The sequence below is a fragment of the Mustela lutreola genome, chromosome 1 (genome assembly GCF_030435805.1).
Source record: "Mustela lutreola isolate mMusLut2 chromosome 1, mMusLut2.pri, whole genome shotgun sequence".
In the NCBI taxonomy this organism is placed as follows: domain Eukaryota; kingdom Metazoa; phylum Chordata; class Mammalia; order Carnivora; family Mustelidae; genus Mustela; species Mustela lutreola.
In genome coordinates this window covers 145,402,076-145,417,665 of record NC_081290.1, presented here as the reverse complement: position 1 = coordinate 145,417,665, position 15,590 = coordinate 145,402,076, and the positions used below count along the sequence as shown (strand labels likewise).

Sequence of the window (15,590 nt, the reverse complement as noted above, 5' to 3'; positions counted from 1 at the left end):
TGGCTGTGGAAGAATCATCACTTCCGGTTTTACTTTGTTTTCAGAAAGTTTGAGAATAACATTGAGTCGCCTTCTATCCTTCCTCCTGCCCAAGCCCAAGCTTTATCAGTGACGTGTCTGCCTGAACGCAGGGGTCCCATTCTGACAGGCTTTTCTTTTCAGTGCCTTTCAGGAGGAAATAACTAACAGGACGTTTCCTCCCCCATATAGACAAATACAGTGTAAGGGCGGGAAAAAAGGAGCCTGAAACAACTCGTTTTCTTAGGTCTTAGTTGAAACCTCATTCCAGAGCGAGGGAGAAATAAAATCTCTTCCAGGAATGTCTGATTTTTTTCCTTTGGATGATAGGAGTGTAGAAAACCAGGCAAGTTCTGTTGATTGTTTAATATCACTCATCATAACCCATTTGCTGCCCCCTCCCTTTGAGTCGAAACCACCTCTGAACGCTTATACTTCTAGTGACTCAGCTGTGGTAATTGCCTACTCATTTAAACAATTTATGGGAGTCTGTACACATTCCTGATGTGCTTTGCCGCTCTTCGGAGTTCTGTGAGAGCGTTTACTTGATTTCCATGGTGCAGACAAAAACCTGAAATTCAGACAGGTTTGAAACTGACTTGGTTTGGGTGATGTAGAGAGCTACTCGGGGTGGTGACGGGATTTAAGCCCGGGTTTGTGATAACATGCCACCGCACCCCACCCCCGCCATGCCAAGCCAACAGCCGGGTGCAGTAGTCCAGCCTTAGAAGGATTAAAGGTATTACCCTATCCAGAGTACTGGCCTTTCCCTTTTGCACCATTCTCTCCTTTTATTTCAACTACGGCTAACTTTCTCCTTTTCAGACTTTTATTACCTCCCTACCACTCCCATTTGTTTGTTTGTTTGTTTAAGCCTCACATCTTTTTCTATCTACTTTTTTAGCTATCTGAAAGGGCATTTGGAAGAAGCACATCATTAACACTTTTAGGACAAAGAAAACTGGTTTCATTCAGAATGAATGTCAGAAGTTTTGCATAGAGGCTTCTGATAAGTGTTTCTTAGATGAGCGTATTAACTGTGATGTTCATGGGAAAGTTGAGTTTTACTGGGCGTATCATTGTATTGTTATTTTGGTGGCTCATGCGCTAATCTTCAGAAAGGTACTAATGTTGAGTCCAGAGCTTAGAAGCCTGGGACCAAACTTACTGTCCTTTTCTTCCCACTGACATGTTGCCATTTTGCTGTTAACAGTGCTGTTTCCCTTGTCATAACACGTGTGATGACCGTAATGCCACCCGAGACACAGTAAAATATGTAGACACTGCCAATGCCACACAGTCGAAGCCACGGCTGCTGAGTATTGTCTTCAATAATAGTAATAAGTGTCCACATCACGGTCATCATGGCGGTGTATGCTTTGAGTTGGGGATCCTGAAATGCCTCACTCTTCCAGGCCTCCCCTTCTCTCCGCTCCATCTTGTCCTGATCCTTTGATCTCCACGACAGATCTTCTGAAGTTGCTTAGGAATGTCTAATAATAAGATTTTTTAAAAAAATTTATTTATTTGTCAGAGAGAGAGAGAGGGAAAGAGAGCAAGCACAGGCAGGGAGAGAGGCAGGCAGAGGCAGAGGGAGAAGCAGGCTCCCCGCGGAGCAAGGAGCCCGATGCGGGACTCGATCCCAGGATGCCGGGATCACGACCCGAGCCGAAGGCAGCTGCTCAACCAACTGAGCCACCAAATAATAGAACACAGCTTAACCCAGAAAAAACTGTGTGTGTTTTCATAAGAAATCCCAGAATTAATTATTTGTGGTTTGGCCATTTAAAAGTGGAAGCTTTGTGAGCCATTCGGGGGCGGGGGGGTGTTGAATGTTCTGGTTTCTAATTATTGGTTTTTTGTTTGTTTGTTTGTTTGTTTGTTTTGCTTGCTTGTTCACTAGACGTAAAAACATGCAATGAGGTGGACCTGGAGAATTCCATAGATTGGGAAGTGAAGACAATAACAAGTGCCCTAAAACAGTACTTGAGGTAAGCTCCTCTCAGTGACAGAAGGGAAGCGTGTGCACCTGGGCATCTAACACACGGCAGATGCAGACTCTGCCTGGAGAGATCAGTCATTGAGTTAAACCTTAGGAGAAAGGGGGACATTTATGTGGGATCTGTGTCTTTAAAAGTGTGCCAAGTAGTAGCTGCACGTCAGTTGTTAGGTAAGTTGCAACACAATTGGAATAGACTTGATTTTTGAAATGATGTCTACGGTAGACATGAGTTTTAGGAGATAAGTGTTAGGAAACAGTGAGGAAGAAGGCTATTTCCTGAATTCGTTTAATCTTTTAGGCAAAATTGAAGATTTTTGTTCGTTTAAATTTAAATCATTGAACTTAGAGGCTTCTAACGATAACACGTAAATATAAAGTTATTCAAAAAGAAGTTCGCTTGAGATGTTAAGCTCAAGTCTTATATTTATTATGGAAGATATTTAGGACAGGGTTAGACAAGGGTTCAGCATCTCTGTAGGTCATTACCCTTTGTATAAAAAAGAAAGGAATGTAATGATAAAAAGCTTGAGATTAGATGAAGAACAATACCACGAGAGGGGAAAAAAGAATTGAGTAAAAGAATGGAAAAAAGAACATGACTGTAATTCCTCTGCTGTGGTGCTTGGGGGGACTTTGATCTTTGTGTGGCAGACCCATAGCAGTGCTTCTTCAGGACTGACTCTTGGTCACCAGCACATCGGATTGTGTTTCAGGTATCTCTTATTTGGGTTTGAATGAGCACATGAAATGAACTGCTATTCCCTATTTTCATATTTTACGCAATCCTTCCATTTGAAAAATTCCAAGTCGGTAACCCACGGAGGTTAGTATGCTGAATCCCCATGGCCCCATTACCCTGCATCTATAGTTATCAACGTCCTACCCCTCGTTTCTTCAATCTCCCTACCTGCTACTTCTTTTGGATACTTTTTGAAGGATTTTCTAAAACGTCATATTGCTGCCCCCATAGATTTGTAAGTATATGCCTACAAAAAGCTAAGGACTTAAAAAAGACAATATAAAAGATAAAAAGAATGCCATGATCATACCCAACAGAATTAATATTATCCAGTACGGAGTCCATGTTTGATTTTTTTACTGATTTTGTTTTTCAAAAGGTCTTTTCATATTTATTTAAATTCCTACAGGGTTTGAATAATGTCAACACATTTCATTTGATTGATATGTTTTAAGTCATTTTTAATCTGCACAGTCACCTGCCTCTGCACAGCTTTCTTCTCCCTCAGCATTGTTGTATGTTTCTTTATAAACCTGGCTCCTTTTTCTTTTTTTTATTCTTATTTTCTTAATGATTTGTTTATTTTAGAGAGGGGGCGAGGGGCGGGGCAGAAGGAAAGGGAGAGAGAGAGTCTTAAGCAGACACCGCATTGAGAACGGAACCCAGTGTAGCGCTTGGTCTCACAACCTCGAGATCCTGACCTGAGCTGAAACCAAGAGTCCGATGTTCAACTGACTGTGTCCTCCAGGTCCCAACCTGGGTCATTTTTTAAGTAGAAATGGCAGATTGTGTCCTGGTGTCATTTAATGTGTTTCTCTAGCCGTCAGATTTCTTGTAAACAGTTAAATCTATAGAATTCATTAGATTCAGAGAATGTTTTTAAGATATTGATTTATTCCAAGACTACATCGTAGTGGTAACATATTAGAAAGCCTGTTACCTGGTTGTCCCACTTTTTTGCCGCCCCCCCCCCCATTGATTGATTTATTTTAGAGAGGGAGAGAGCCTGAAAGAGTGCTAGCGTGGGGAGGGGCAAAGAGAGAATCTCAAGCAGACTCCCCACTGAACATGGAGCCCAACATGGGGCTTAATCTCACAATCCTGAGATCATGACCTGAGCTAAAATCAAGAGTCGGACACCCCAACCAACTGAGCCACCCCAGTGTCCCTGGTTGTTCCACTTTTTAATGAGATTTAAATTTATCAATGGATAGATGTGTATTACCTATTTTTGAGTATTTTATTTAAATAAGTTATTTTTAACCACTGCTTAAATTTTTTTTTCTTAAACTGTGAAGTACATTATTATTGTCCCTAGTTGATAAAGGGATAAAATTAATGCTTAATCTATGTGTTAATGTCTCCCTATCTGCCACTGATAGTGAATAGCTCGTTTGGATGAGAATTACGACAAAATGAATCTTCTTAGCTCCCACCTGGGTATTAGAATGTAAGCTTCCTGAGGACAGGCATCTTATGTGTCTTGTTCATTGTACTATCTCCAGCATCTAGAGCTGTACCTGTCACCAGGATATGAGGCTTCTTGACTGGGGAGATTTTGCTTCCCCTAGGAGATAGCAATGTCTGGAAATATTGTTGGTTGCCATGATTGCTGGAAAGGGGGTGCTACTGGCCTGCAGTAGCGGGGAGGCCAGTGATGGGCTTCTAAACATCCTACAGTGTGGGAAGCAACCTATCATTGTCTCTAAAGGTACAGAATGTTAGTGGTGCTGAGATTGAGAAAGCCTGTAAGAGATGGATGAAGGAAAGGATGGGAGATGGATATAAAAATACAGTGAGCTGCACATGTTACTTGATGAGCAAAGGGTGCTGGCACTCCAGGAGGTAGCTTTAAACACGTCACGTTTTATTCTTTAGTAAATTCATGGCTAAAACACTTAAAGGGATTGACCAAGGGGACTCAGTTATTGGTGGGAAACTAAAGGCAAAAATCCAGTTGTTTTATAATAAATTGTATGAGTGTTTTTTTCTTTTTCTTTTTCTTTGTTTCTTTCTCTTTCTTTTATTTTTTACCCTGTTCCACATGGTTCTTTTTTCCTGGTGGGGTAAGTAGTTTAATAAACTTAGAGGATCTTTTTATTGAGCACCGCACATAAAATTTCTTTTTGGTTCTTGATGCTTTCTGAAGCTAGTCCCTTACTGTTCCTGGTCTTATGTTGCTTTTTCTGCCTTTTTCTCTCGTTACATTGCTTTATCCTTCTGAATTCTGCTTTGAAGCAAACATTGCCTACAGAACAACATTATGAGATGCTATTATTATATAACTTCCCTCCTAACAATATACACAGTCTGCCTGAATGTGATAAAGTGATTATCATAAAATGGCAGATGCCTTGGGAGATTTTGAAAGTTAGGTTGCTGTTCTTTCCCCTTGTTATTTTTAGCAACTAAAAATGCAGTAATTAGGATTTAAGTAATACTTTCTCTGGTGATGCACCAAAGGGGAGAAGATGGAGATTTTATTTTGGCTATCTGGTCTGCCTGCGCCCGTGCATTTCTTTCAGCACAGGAGGTAATGTGGTGTGATGGTCAAGAGCATGGTGGGAGCCAGCCTGTGTGGTTTGGAATCCCAGCTTTGTCACCTCAGGTACCCTAGCACAAAGTTGAATATAGCTTTTCTCACCAAAAAAAGCTGTTGCTCTTGAATTCTTGTCACTGCAAATAACCCAGCCATCTTATTGGTTGGAAGACTGGAGATGTTAGAAGGGAAGTAGCCAAACCCCTAAAACGCTAAGAGAAGGATAAAGATGTGCAGCAGATACATGTTTGGCATCTTCGTATTTCTTCTACTGACCTGAGACAGAAATTCCTTAGTTTCCTGTGTTTTAGAGGGCTGGGTCCCAGCTCCGTGATGGATGACCTGCCTGTTCAGACCGTAATTTTGATATCCAGCAATGTGCGCATCCCAACGGTTTCCCATTGTGAGGGGACAAATGAGCGGTTTTGTGAGGTTTTTCGTGAACTGATTTGACCTAGAAGAAACTTTTAAAGCCTGGAAATTGGAGTGGAACTTTTCGGGAAGAAAGTGCCAGCTTAGATAAATATTATGATTTATATTCATAGACAGATCCCAAAGGGTGGCAAAGGGAGGTAGCTTTAAACCTGTTGGATGGCAAGTTGAGAGATACAGTGATTCGGTTTGATACATTTTGTATGGAGAATTTGTCATGTTTATTACTGCCTCCCTACCATCAACAATATTTAATACTTGCTATTTATGCTGTATTGACTAGCAGACATATGACAATGGTAGAACTAGCTCATAGAAGGTATTTCGATGCAAATTCATTTTTATTGGAAAAGAAGTTCTCCCTCTGGCTTTTCTAAGTGTTCTCCCCCCCCACCCCCCATTTTCTTTTCAGGACTATTTAGCTGGCCTTCTATGCCAAGTCATCATTTTCCTTCCTTGCCATTTTTCACATATTTTGAAACAAAACCTGAAGATTTACTTCTTTTTATTTAGGCTATGGTTTAATTGATTTTATTTTTCTTCTTTAAATGAGAGTGTAGGAGATGAAGGGGAGGGAGAGAGGAAATAAGAAAGAGCTTTTCTTCACTAGGGCTTTAAGTTTTAATTGATGTGCCTGTTGTCAGTGTGTGTGTATGTGTGCGCGTGCGTGCATGTGCATATGCAGTGGTATCCTAAGTTGTATGTAAGGAATATGACCTGTAGATAAATATATATATATATTTTTTTCCAACAAAAATTAGAAGGATTTTTAATTTCCAAGTCCTCTGGAATGCAAAATTAATGCAATGTAAATGGAAAGATCTAATTAATAAATTTAACAAGTCAAAATAATTTTGTTACATAAATTAACCCATTTATTATAGGCTAGCAATGTTTCAAACGGTGGCACTTCTACTGCTCTTTCAACTCCTTCAGTCTTCTGATGGCAGACTTTACTGTGATGGCAGAAGTGGTGTTGTAGGTCCAGGCTCCACCAGCGACGGTTTTCATGCAGGAGCCACAATGCCAGATCCCCACAGCTGTCTTTTCATCTTGGTTTTGCCGCAGAAGGAGCAAGTGTACTTGGCATGCTGGCTTATCTCCATCTTCTTCACCATCTTCCTGAGGGAGGCACCATAACGGGTGCCCTATTTGCCCACAATTCCGACCTTCTTGGTGTGTTTAGCCATGTCGCCCTAAACTAGGTCTGAGCCCAGAGAGTGTAAATATATTTTTACATCTGTTTTATTTGTTTTTTAAGCAGCTTTACTGAAGTGAATTTGACCTGGGTAAACAATGTATTTTATAGTGTACATCCTGGTGAGTTTGACACATGCACACACCTGTTAAGCAGACACTGTAATCAAGACAGTGACCCTCACCACTACCCCCCAAAGTTGCCTCCTTCCCCTGAGGAATCCCTCGCTCCCACCCTTCCCTTTTTCCTCCCTCATTCCTAGGCAACAACTGGCCTGTTTTCTGTCACTGTACATTAATTTGCATTCCTTAAAATTTCATATAAATGGAATAAAAATATATCTTCTTTAAAAAAAAAATCTGGGTTCTTTCATTTAGCATTATTAGAGGGTTCATTTATGCTGTAGCATGTGCCAGTAGTTTATTTCCTTCTTGTTGCTAACCAGTGTTCCATTGTAGGGATACATCACAGATTTTTTTTTTTTTTTTTTAAGATTTATTTATTGGAGAGAGAGAGAGAGAGAGGACACATGAGTGGGGGAGAGGAGCAGAGGGAGAGCGGGGGAGAGACTCAAGCGGACTCCCCACCGAGCATGGAGCCCGATATGGAGCTCCCTGTCAGGACCCTGAGATCATGACCTGAGCTGAAATCAAGAGTCGACTTGAGCCCACTGAGCCACCCAGGTGCCCCTCTGCCACAGATTTTTTACAAAATCCATCCAATCTGGGAGGAAAAATAAAGCTCTGAAAAAAAAACCAACAAAAACAAAAACAAAAACAAAAAAACAAAACAAAAAAAATCCATCCACCTCTTGAGGGATCTTTGGGTTGTTTGTAGCTTCTGGCTATTACAAATAAAGCTGCCAAAATCCTTTCTGTACACATCTTTGAGTAAGGCTTATATTTCTCTTGGGTCAAGCCTAGGAGTGAAATGTCTGTCTACTTCTATATTGGTTGTATGTTTAACATTTTGGGAAACTGACAAACTTTTTTTTTTTCCCCAAAATGGTTATATTTTTTTTGCATTCTCACCCTTAATGTGCAGGAGTTCCATTTCCTCTGCATCATTGTCAACTCTTGATATGGTCCATTTTCTTCGTTTTAGCCATTCTTTTTTTTTTTTTTTTTAAGATTTTTTATTTATTTATCAGAGAGAGAGGGAGAGAGAGCGAGCACAGGCAGACAGAATGGCAGGCAGAGGCAGAGGGAGAAGCAGGCTCCCTGCTGAGCAAGGAGCCCGATGTGGGACTCGATCCCAGGATGGTGGGATCATGACCTGAGCCGAAGGCAGCTGCTTAACCAACTGAGCCACCCAGGCGTCCCTCGTTTTAGCCATTCTAAAGGTGTACAGTGGTTTCTCGTGCTGTGAATTTTCACTTCCACAATGACCGAAAATCTTAAACTTTTCTATGTGCGTATATGCTATCTCTGCATCTTCTTGGGTGAAAAGTTTGTATTCTTCCATGCAATTAAAGAAACTTGTTGCCTTATTATATTTTGGTAATTTTTATCCTTATTTTGGATACAAATTTTTCCTCAGCTGTGTGCTTTGCAAATGTTTTCTTCAGTCTGTGACTTGTCTTTTCCTTCTCTCAATAGTGTCTTTCAAAGAGCATCAGTTTTGATGAAGTTCCAGTTTATCAGTTTTTCTTTTTTTGAATTGTCTGTTTGGTGATGTATCAAGACGTCTTTGCCTAATCCAAAGGCACAAAGGTTTTCTTTTATATTTTCTTCTAGAAGTTTTATAGTTTTAGGTTATACTCTTAGATCTATGATCTGTTTTGAGTTCATTTTTATTTAAGATATGAGATACAGATCCAAGTTTGCTTTTGAATATGAGTGCCCAATTATTCTAATACCATTTATAGGAAGAGCTGTCTCTTTCCTCCTGAACTCTCTATTGAGATGAGCATACAGTTTTTCTATTTCAGTTTGCTACTGTGGCGAATTGCATTCATTTTGTTTAAATATTAAGACAGTACCACATTTGTATGATAAACCCAACTTGGTCATGATGTATTATCCTTTTATTTATCTTGTTTAATTTGAATCTTGTTGATTTTATTTGCCTTTGCTTATTCAGGGTTTAATTTCCTCTTTTTTTTTTTTTTTTTCTGACTCCTCAAGTTGAAAGTGAAGTCATTGGTTTAAGACCTGTCTCCTTATATAGGTGTTGATTGATACAAATTTACCCCTAAATACTGCTTTACTAATAGTATCCCTTAAATTCTGATATGTTGTGTTTTCATTTCCATTTTGTTCAAAATACTTTATAGTTTCTCTTTCTTTGGGGTTTCCCAGATCTCTTTCTGTTACTAATTTTTAATTCAATTTTTATTGTAATCAGTGAAATAGCTGGTATAAATTAAACCCTTTTAAATTGATTGAGATTTGTTTGACAGCCTGAAATATGGTTTATCATGATAAATGTTCCATGAATACTGGGAAAGAATGTCTTTTCTGCTCCTTTTGGATGGAGTATAATTTAGATGAGAGACATATCAGTTAGGTAAAATTGGTTGATAGTTTTATTCAAATCTTCTGTATCCTGATTTCTTTGTCTACTTGTTATATCAGTTATTTAAAGGAGAAGTATTTAAATCTCCAGCCATAGGTGTGGATTTGCCTGTTTCTTCTTTAAGTTCCATCAGTATTTGCTTTATGTATTTTGAAACTCTTGTTATTATTAGACACATTAACACGATTGTTATGCCTTGATTTTTTTTTTTTTTTTTTTTTTTAAATTTGACAGAGATCACAAGTAGTCAGAGAGGCAGACAGAGACAGAGGGAGGGGGAAGCAGGCGTCCCACTGAGCAGAGAGCCTGATGCAGGGCTTGATCCTTGATCTGAGCCGAAGGCAGAGGTTTTAACTCAATGAGCCACCCTGGCGCCCCTGTCTTGTTGATTAATTGTCCTCCTTAGTAATACAAAATGAACTCCTTTATCCCTGCTTTTTTTTTTTTTTTTTTTTTTTTTTTTTTGGCTTTTGTATATGTCTTAAATTTTTGTGTGTCTATGTCTTTGATTTTTCTTTTTTCTTAAGCATTTGGAGAGGGATTTCTGGGTTACATGATTTAAATCTCTTAAAGATTTTTAATATCTTGCCAGATTGCCCTCCAGGAAGACTGTGCAGATTGATACTTGTCTAAGTGTTCTTTAAGTGTTTTTACAGAGTTCAGAGATCTGGATTTTTATAATTTAAGATATGTATACAGATTGAACTGCAGCGTTCTGTTGACCACAGGACAAAATACACTACCATTTGTGTTATCTGGTTGGTAGAAGGTTAAAATTATATGGGCATTTTTCACATTGTTACATATTTCATATCTCTTTTATTTTGTACACATAGGTCAAAAATGGACATCATATTTCTGTAATAGAGATTTGTAAGAGGAGAGGATATGATCTTTGTTTAAAGTTTTTAATGTTTTCTTTTTTAAATATTTTTTTATTTTTTAATAAATATAATGTATTATTAGCCCCAGGGGTACAGGTCTGTGAATCGCCAGGTTTATACACTTCACAGCACTCACTGTAGCACATACCCTCCCCAATGTCCATAACCCCACCACCCTCTCCCAACCCCCCTCCTCCCAGCAACCCTCAGTTTGTTTTGTGAGATTAAGAGTCACTTATGGTTTGTCTCCCTCCAGATCCCATCCTGTTTCATTTATTCTTCTCCTACCCCCCAAATCCCCCACGTTGCATCTCCACTTCCTCATATCAGGGAGATCATATGATAGTTGTCTTTCTCTGAAAGCTTTTAATGTTTTCTTGATAGCATCATCTTCAGTTAATATCCTAGAGATGATTTTCAAAACTATATGCTTATATTTGGTTGGACAGAATGTTTGACTTTAAATAAGTTGTTTGTGGAAAGAAGTTTTATATATAATTTCAGTTGTTTGTAAAGGTATTTTCCAAGATTAAATATGAAATATTATGTGATTAAATCTGATAAGGATTTGTGGCTGTTAAACTTTGTTAGTGCCTGGTACAGATGATAAATAATCCATTTGATTTATGTATCTATTTGATATGTAAAAAATTTCTTAGGGAAAGTTCTACACATTAACTGAGAAATGCACATGACATTTATAACCTTTTATAAAAAATGGACACAAAGATTAGTGACCTCTTTGTATGTGTTTGGTAATTCTGGGCTGTCCTTTCATACAGGAGTCTTCCAGAGCCTCTTATGACCTATGAGTTACATGGAGATTTCATCGTTCCAGCCAGTAAGTATTATGTAGAGGTGTAGTGGTTGACAGTGTGTCTAAGTTTCCACATGAAGAATCTCACTTAATGTTCTTGTAATCTGTATTAAAAATAGAAATCACGTTAGAAGATGTTTGATCTCTTTCATCTTTTAGAGAGTGAAAAAGCAGGACTATTGATATATTCATTCATTCATTCATTCATTCATTCATTCACATTTATTTATTGTCTACTATGGCTAATCACTGGTAGATACTGGGTATGTGGGATTTCTGCCCCCAGGGGTCCATTCTCCAGCAAGTATTGGGGCGCACACACCTCCCATTAACCCATAAAATCTAGAATCATGACATGAGCAAAATGCTTTGGGAACACAGAAGTATTTAACTTGCAGAAGGTTGGGGAAGATTAGCAGATTTGGAGAGATTAGCAGGTTGGAAATGGCTTCACATAGCAAGATATTTAGATGGAAATTACAGGCAGAAGGAGTAATGTGAGATAATGCCAGAAGCCCACACAGTATCCGATAGTGAATTATATGTGATAAAATGTTAAATAAAAAAGGCCTGTAGTTGGTAGAATTTTAATTTGTGATTAAATTTTTCGTGAGTCATACTCATTTGAAGCTGTCTTGTTTTCTCTCTCTTGTTCGTACACCTCAGTTTTTGTGTTGACACATGGTGTTTAATCATCAGAGTCGTCTGAAATTCATTGGTGTGAGGTATTTAATAGTTAAGGAGATGAAGGTTGAGACATGTGAAGTCACTTGCCAGATTACAGGGATCTTTATTTAAAATTCAAAACCTTAGCTCCACTGGCTAAAACCTGCAGGATTGGTTTTCACAGGTGCACTGACAGTAGCTATGATTGTATTTTCATTTCCCTTTTTTTTTTTTTTTTCCTTCCCCCTTGGATGTATTCCATAGTTTAATCTGTTGAAAAATTTAGAGCAATCCCTTTGGGTCCTCTGTTACTGCTGCCTGAACATTGCTTTAAACGTTATCTTCTTGTGAGGTCTTTATGGCAGCCTGGGTAAAGGTTCCTAGCGTGTCATAGAGAGAAGCAATGTGTAGGCCCAATTAGACTGTGCTTATAAAATCAGCCTTTGGAAAAGGCAAAAATATGGGTCTACCCACTTCTGTTTTCACGTGGAAGACTTTTTTTTTTTTTTTTTTTTAAGAGACTTTGTGTGATCAAGGAAGTGGGGGAAAGTTTTCTTGGCAAAAACTCAAGCAAACGCTTAGTTGTTTTGATTCCTTCCCTGTGGCATTTTTGGCACGCAGGGAAAAGAGAAATTAAACTCTAGTTGGAGGACAATCGCTTCATGTTGTTCGCCTTAGAGACTGGAAAAAGCAGAAGAGTGCCAGTTTTCATCTAAAATCCTTTGAGAATGGGAGAAAGATAAAGTGATTATGGAGTAAGGTTTTCAATAACCACAAGTTAGTGTCATTATAATTATCACGCCTTGCAACGGAGGCTGGTGTGTCTGAGATTCTAGTGTCCATGATTTTTACCAGATAAAGGCTTCATAAGAGGCAGAAACTTGCGAGTGGTGATGGAGTCTGAGGTGGTAGGAAGGGAGTTGACAGACTTCGTCGAGGCCGTCCTTGAGGGATGTGGTCGTTTTGCTTACTAGCCCGGTGCCTTGTGTTTGGTCTCCTGACTTTCTGGGGATGCTGGAAAAGAGTCTCCACAATGATCTGAATAACAGTCCCTGTTCCAGAGAAATACTATAGCTACTGTAATTACTGGCATGTGTTTGTACCCAAGTGGAGTTGCGGTTGGAACAGGACCTGTAGTTACCTTCTTTAATGAGAAAAGTACACGTGTTAAACCGGTGTATCCAGTGTTCCCAGCGTGGTCTTTAATTTTTTATTTGAGTCTCTGTGAGTACCCCCTCTGGGTCCTCACTGTGCCTGTCTTAGGAAAGAGTGTGGGAGCAAATTCTCTCATCTTCTTCACCTGGACTTGCAAGAATTACATAAAAACAGTTATAGAAGTCAGGTGGCCAAAATTAGTCTCCCCTTTTGAATATTGTTGGAAAAATTGGGACTGTGGTCGGGCTATCATTTTCCATTAACAACAGCACAAATGACCTTGTTATGCGAAAGTGTCTGTTAGCAGAGCTGACTGCTAAAATTATCAAGCATCGCCAGTCTTTGTTATTGCCTCTCACACTAGCATGGAAACGAATTTTTGATTCCTTTCAGTCAAGTGTGGTTTCCATCCATTCTGGGCTGTTGAGATGATCTCTTTTGCCTTCCCTGCTGAAAGTTCTGGAGGTTTCTCTTGGGTCCCTTTATTTTCTCTCCTCAGTTTCTTCTCTGCAGGCTTCTGTTGAGAACCCGTGGGTTAATTTCTAGAGTGACTCATACAAATATGAACTTTATTTCTTTTTTGTCACCACAAGACAGACATTTTTTGTTCCTCATTCTTAAAAAATACCGACTGTTCAGTGTTGAATACATTGGGAAATTATTTTTTTAAGAGAAAATTAAGAGAGCGGAGAAAGTTAACTAAAATTGCTGAAAGGAGCTAGAGTCTCTCTGTATGGAAAACCATTCCTTTGTTTCTCCTTTACTCACACACAAAATACTTCACTGGTGATACCTCTGGTCACCCACAGTGTGGGCTTTTTTCCCCACGCCAACCAATTCTGCAACCAGCTGAGTGGTCTGCAATTAGATTCAGTTCTGATTCTGTCTACCTGGAGTTAGCATCGGGTCCCACAGGGCAAGGGCTCCGTCCCACAAGCCTGCCCACAGTTGAGACACCAGTTGTGAGTCCCAGGTTGTCTGCAGGACTTCTGGCTAACTGGCTGGAAATCAGAGTTTCACAACCCCCACCTTAGGTACGATAAATGGGTCTCAGAACTCATGGAAACACAAAGTTGTATTTGCCATCTTATTATATAATAAAGGATATGATAGAGGATACAGATGAAGAGCCAGATGAAGAGATACATAAGATGAGATCCGGAAGTGTCCCGGGTGTAGAAGCTTCTGTCCTTGTGGAGTTGGAGTGTGGCACCCTCTGGCCATGTAGATGCGTTCATCCAGTCTGAAGTTCACCAGACTCTACTGTTTTTGTGGGGTTGTCATTACGTAGACATGATGGATTATAAACTCCATTTCTGGAGAATGAGAGGTGGGACTGAAAATTCTGAACTTCTAATTATGGCTTGGTCTTTCTGGTGACCCTCCCCCATCTGGGAGCCCACCAGAGGTCACCTCATTAGAATAAAAGATGATCTTATCACCCAGGGAATTCCGAGGGATTTAGGAGATTGGCGTGAGACACTCCTCTGTCACTTACAAAATTGTGGAGGTTGTTGGAGCTTTGTGTCAGGAACTAGGAACAAAGACCAAATATTAGAACAAAAGATTCTCTGAGCACTCCTATTCACAAGACTTTTAGGAGTTCTATGTCAGGAACCAGAAGCAGAGACCAATATATATTTCTTATTACTTCATACCATCCATCTTGTGAGACGATATAATGAACTCTTAGTATAGAAATTTGTAAAATGAAAACATAGTTTACTTGGTCTGTGCAGGAATGCAAATGATTGTGCCCATCTATGGAAGGCTATTAGGCATCTATGTGGATGTTTTTCTATGGTGTTTATTATCTCTGAGAATGTTAGTCCATGGTCTGTGTCTTAGCCTATAAGACTCAGAGTTCTTGATATGTCATATTGTTAAAAATCAGACCCATTCAGGGTTGGACTCATGTTAAGCTTAGCTTGAGAATGACCACCAAAGCTTGGATGCCTAATATGGCATCATACAAAACTACTTCCTCTTGAACGAGAATACTTGTCTTGTTATGTTCTGTATGTTTTCTTTCAGTAATCAAGTTACCTGGGAAGCAAAATCATAATCACAAAGCTCTTAAGTCATTTATGATGAAAAATGTAACTATTAGAGGATGTAGGGCAGTGGTATTTGCCTAAGTGGAATGTTCTATTCTAGTTGGCAAACATGCGTGGGAAGCAGGAGAATCATGTGATCTTAATTGGGAAGGATTTGGAAACCTGGACATTAAAGGAATTGAATACCTAATGACATTGAGCTATTTTAGCCAGATACATTCATTTCCCAGTGGATAGGGTCACCCACAGAAGAACTCAAATACTTGATGTCTGTTGAGTGAAGCACCTTGGGTAGTGTATGGATGTTTACCGCTATTATTTTCCTAAAATTACTGTACTATTGACGTATGACATTTAAATATTAAAATAACTTAATATTTACCTGCCTAAGTATCTTTGATAAGCTCCAGTAAGCTATGATCATATCTTTTTCAGTCTCTGTTAGTTGGCACAGCATCATAGACATTAAGTGTTGTGGATGCTGATTTTTATTTTCACAATTAAAAATGCTTTGATATTACAGTAAACTAATTCCCTGGCTGAGGTTAGGGTCTGGTGTTATGATT

At 39.1% G+C, this 15,590-nt stretch overlaps 1 protein-coding gene and 1 pseudogene across 2 annotated transcripts in view; one reads left to right on the top strand and one right to left on the bottom strand.

The window, feature by feature from the left end:
• The window catches only part of ARHGAP10 (Rho GTPase activating protein 10), a 318,466-nt gene that overhangs the window by 193,753 nt on the left and 109,123 nt on the right, over window positions 1-15,590 (top strand). For both annotated transcript variants that reach the window (XM_059175791.1, XM_059175783.1), the window contains exons 15-16: window positions 1,922-2,009; window positions 11,112-11,170. In XM_059175791.1, the coding sequence (XP_059031774.1) occupies window positions 1,922-2,009; window positions 11,112-11,170 (147 nt within the window). The remainder of the gene's footprint in view (window positions 1-1,921; window positions 2,010-11,111; window positions 11,171-15,590) is intronic.
• LOC131832596 (large ribosomal subunit protein eL43-like) lies at window positions 6,565-6,920 on the bottom strand (annotated as a pseudogene).